General features: G+C 43.1%; 1 protein-coding gene across 1 annotated transcript in view; it reads left to right on the top strand.

Moving 5' to 3' along the window:
• Positions 1 to 2,430: 2,430 nt before the first annotated feature.
• The window catches only part of adpgk2 (ADP-dependent glucokinase 2), a gene marked incomplete at both ends in the record, with an annotated part of 13,165 nt that continues 10,595 nt past the window's right edge, over positions 2,431 to 5,000 (top strand). Inside the window, 2 exons of the mRNA XM_080849660.1 lie at positions 2,431 to 2,635; positions 4,049 to 4,208. Of these exons, the coding sequence (XP_080705786.1) occupies positions 2,431 to 2,635; positions 4,049 to 4,208 (365 nt within the window). The remainder of the gene's footprint in view (positions 2,636 to 4,048; positions 4,209 to 5,000) is intronic.

The following is a 5,000-nucleotide window of genomic DNA, read 5'->3' as shown; positions in this document are numbered from 1 at the left end:
CAAAGCAAATTTTATTGCAGATATGCCATATATATAGAATACAAGTGTTTTATACAAAGTAACACACACATGTGGCTAACTATGGCATGCACTGTAAGAAGAAACTAGTTTGCAGTTGGTTTGAAGTGGTGCTTGCTTGTAATAGTGTCTGTTGGGTGTAAAAGTGTTTGGTCAGGTGATGTGTAATGTTAACATTTTGTAAGATAGACTACATTTTTTGTTTGTTTGTTTCTTTCTTTTTTTTATACCTTGCTATGTTTTGTATTTTGCTATTTTAAGACTTAAAACACAAAAGAAAAAAACACTGACCAAATAGTTAATTTATTCCGTTTCCACTTACTCTTCTGGGGGGAAAAAATATCATGTCTTTTTTGAAAATATAATAAAGTGGCAAAATATGAGCCTCAAACTCACTGTGTGGTTATATTAGTTCTGCTTCATATTTAATATGAGCGTCAAACTCACTGTGTGGTTATATTAGTTCTGCTTCATACTGGCCACTGATATTTAATATGAACCTCAAACTCACTGCGTGGTTATATTAGTTCTGCTTCATACTGGCCACTGATATTTAATATGAACCTCAAACTCACTGTGTGGTTATATTAGTTCTGCTTCATACTGGCCACTGATATTTAATATGAACCTCAAACTCACTGCGTGGTTATATTAGTTCTGCTTCATACTGGCCACTGATATTTAATATGAACCTCAAACTCACTGCGTGGTTATATAAGTTCTGCTTCATACTGGCCACTGATATTTAATATGAACCTCAAACTCACTGCGTGGTTATATAAGTTCTGCTTCATACTGGCCACTGATATTTAATATGAACCTCAAACTCACTGATAGGTGAAAATTCACCCTAGTTACATCAGGACTCCAGAGCTGCATATAAGTATATTTATTAGACAAACAACAATTGCAATCGTGCTCACTACCAGCACAAGGCTGAAAGTAAGCCCTGATAAACACATCACACAGGGTTTATATAGACAGAAGTTTAGTTTTCAGCAGGGATAGCCACGTGGTGGATCTCTGACGTCCGAGGCTCCCTAAATTGCAAGGATGCCAGTTTTGCACAAGGTCGGAAGAAGCTTATCACTTCTGGTCTAAACATGCTCTTGTGCATATGCAGACTAAGTGGCACCTAATAATCTAAGTTGAACACACACAGAAACACAGAAAAGCCATGTTCCTGCTTACATAAGTACATTATTCATATAAGGTAATTAATAATACAAGGCGCTTGATTATTATATTCTTAAGTCATTAACAGTGTTTCACTGTGTGATGATATAACTCCTGCTTCATACCAGGTGTTCATTGACCACTGATATTTACATTTGCATTTATATTTAGTCATTTGGTGAACACTTTTATTTGCAGTAATAAAACTAAATTTGCCATGCTCAATGTAAAAAAAGTTGTTCTATATAAACAATGTAAGTGCCGGAGTGGAAAGAAACAACAGGATTTTGAGGTATGTATATATGAACCTGTATTCCCTTTTAGACCTCAGAATGTGTCGTGGTCTTAAATATGTCACACATTTGTGCGCACAGGAGTGGTAAGCGGTTCCTCAGCCTGAATCACACCACATTTGTCCCAGAAATTTCAGCCATTTGCCTATCACTTCACCCTCCCAAGGAGGGATTCAGCCAACCTGTTTAGTGGTGTGACAGCTTTTGCCCGCTCGTTTGTATATGGTTCACATTTGAGTAGGAACAATTTCTTAAAATATATCTCAGTCTTAGAATACATCTCAATTTAATCTAATATTGTCTCTCTGTTTGTAATGTAATATACCTAATCCACTTTATCTAAATACAAAGAGAAGGATTAATCAATGATTGATTTATGACTTTGTTTTGGAATTTCCTACAGACAAAAGAATGATTTTCCTTTGTGTACCTGCCCTATAACACTTACCGCAAGGGGGCGTTAGTACGCTCATTTTCCATTTGCCTTGCTCTTTAAAAACATGCATTGAAGGCGGCATTTATATTCAACATCTTGCTATATCTAACGTAGTCAGTTGCGTATTCTGCACAGTATGACTTTATAGCTAGATTACCAGTTATGCCACCTGTGCTAATGTTGTATAATTTGCATTGCTGAGCTGAAATCCCGAAACTGGCAGAATTTTACTTCCGCCTTGGTGTCACTCCCCCTTCCGCCCATTCAGTTGTGCTTATTTGTTACAACGTGCAGCCCATCCTGTGTGTTGGTTGTGTGTGGTGTTTTATCAGGGAGTTTTCATTCCTACGCGCAAACTATCGCTAGCTGGCTAGCTGATTAGGAGTTAGCGCGCAAAGTGTGCAGAATTAGCCTAACTGGCTAGGTTTTCTCAGTTTTATTCAACTTAATGTTAGAATAACGTCAGCTTGATCGTTCAGTGAGCTTGGTCTCGTATGCTACTTGGCAATGGCGACTGAGACAGGTTTGGGGACCTCATTCATGAAATATGGAACCGTCACGTCTTTTTTGGTGGTTCTGGTAGCATATTGGTACAGACCTCCTCTGCAGGGCTCGGAGCTTGACGGAAGACTTGATGCCGTTTTGTCATCGCTGCTCCGTGCAGAGAGCAAAGTGGGTGTAAATGATGTTGCCAGACCGAAGGTTGCCATTGGTAAGTATTTCTAACAACACTCTTCGGCTTACCAGGTACAACAGTGTTTTGCCAGATATTTTCTTAGGGCACTCTGACTGTTATTCTCAGTTAGCTGCTGGTGTTAATTTAGGTCCTATTACTTATCCAGCTAAATAGAGCAGAATCTAAGTTGGTCAGCAAGCAAGTCAGCCAGGTGACAATAACGTTAGATAAACACACGGATAACATTTGCTGAGTCACCATGGCGTTGAAGGTAATATCCTGACTCATTAACAAAACATAGCATACCAAGGCAGTGGTACATTAGCTAGCTGATGTATAGACCAAGAGTCGATTTTTAATGAAAGGTCATTGCCATTCACAATTGGTAAATTTGTCAAATAGTCAACTTTGAGCACCTGAAGCTTTTTTTGTTGGTTTGTGTTGTTTATTTAGGTAGAGATCACCTCCTGTTACCATTAGCTTTTGATGCATCAAACGTGTCCTTTCCAAATAAACTGACTTTTTCTGTTTTTTAAATAAGCAATAGTGGGATTATTATATAGCGGTTAACATTTACTGTGTTTCAGTTTTTTCATGTATGAATAAATTAAGGTTTCACCAGCATTTTTAAGAAGTAGTGTGTGGATTGTTGTTGGATTGAAATTAGATACATTTTGAAAGCAAGACATTCAGGCTACATCAGTTTACCCCAACTTTCCCCTATTAAGCTGGTCAACCTTTTCACAATGCCTCTGATTATCTTAAGTCTACCCCATTGTTGGTTGATGTTGAGTGGCGTTGTAAAGGGGTGGATACAATAAGAAACACTGATTGAGCTTTACTGTGAAAGCTGAGGTGTGTGTGTGAAGGTGGTGACCTACACACTTCTTTGCTTATTTCCACCCAAATCACAAAGCTGTATCTTTGGGTTCAAAGATTAAGTCCTGCAAGATGACAAGAACGCTCCACCTCACAGCTTCAAGATAAAACTCCATCTGTAACACTCCACGTTGCACTGGTTATCATATATTTAGTCAGCTATTTTTCTAAGGCCAGTATTGACTGCCATCCCTTCTCTATACTACATGGTGTTTAACACCTACCATTGTCTATAATTACCTTTACCAGAGACCCCTATTGACCTTCTATCCTTAATAGGTTGAAGAAAGAAGTGTGTGTGTGTGTGTGTGTGTGTGTGTGTGTGTGTGTGTGTGTGTGTGTGTGTGTGTGTGTGTGTGTGTGTGTGTGTGTGTGTGTGTGTGTGTGTGTGTGTGTGTGTGTGTGTGTGTGTGTGTGTGTGTGTGTGTGTGTGTGTGTGTGTGTGTGTGTGTGTGTGTGTGTGTGTGTGTGTGTGTGTGGGGTTGGTGGGTGAGTGAGTGAGAAGAGAATGTAAATCCTCAGGTCTGTGTGACAACACACCTTGATGTTCTGCCCTTTCCTGCCCATCAGGTTTCGGGGGCTGTGTGGACCTCATTGTGGACGGAGTGGATCTGCTGAACAAGATCGGCCTGCCCCCCACGGACCAGCCCCTCCACCATGACTACATCAAGAGCGCAGAGCAGCTGGCACAGAGTTTCGCCTACTTCTTCGCTCCCGGAGCAGCCTCAGAGTAAGTGGGCATGGGCATGAGGTGGACACAGAGATCTAGGGTGGGTGAGTGAGTGAGTGAGTGAGTGAGTGAGTGAGTGAGTGAGTGAGCGGGCATGAGGTGCACCTGGGGCAGCCACAGAGTGAGTGGGCATGAGCATGAGGTCTGCACAGAGATCTAGGGCACCCAGAGTGAGTGGGCATGAGGTTGGCAGCCTCAACGTGAGTGAGTGGGCATGAGGGGCACCCGGGGGCAGCCTCAGCGTAAGTGGGCATGGGCATGAGGTGGACACAGAGATCTAGGGCACCCAGAGTGAGTGGGCATGAGGTTGGCAGCCTCAACGTGAGTGAGTGGGCATGAGGGGCACCCGGGGGCAGCCTCAGCGTAAGTGGGCATGGGCATGAGGTGGACACAGAGATCTAGGGCACCCAGAGTGAGTGGGCATGAGGTTGGCAGCCGCAGAGTGAGTGGGCATGAGGTGTACACAGAGCTCTAGGGCACCTGCGGCAGACTCAGAGTGAGTGAGTGAGTGGGCATGAGGTTGGCAGCCGCAGAGTGAGTGGGCATGAGGTGTACACAGAGCTCTAGGGCACCTGCGGCAGACTCAGAGTGAGTGAGTGGGTGGGCATGAGGTTGGCAGCCTCAGAGTGAGTGAGTGGGCATGAGGTTGGCAGCCTCAGAGTGAGTGAGTGGGCATTAGGGGCACCCTGGGCAGTCTCCGGGTGAGTGAGTGGGCATGAGGGGCACCCAGGACAGCCTCAGAGTGAGTGAGTGTCATTAGGGGCACACAGAGATCTAGGGCACCAGGAACTG

Source organism: Sprattus sprattus (genome assembly GCF_963457725.1).
Source record: "Sprattus sprattus genome assembly, chromosome: 13".
Lineage (NCBI taxonomy): Eukaryota > Metazoa > Chordata > Actinopteri > Clupeiformes > Clupeidae > Sprattus > Sprattus sprattus.
This window is presented reverse-complemented; position numbering and strand designations above follow the sequence as displayed.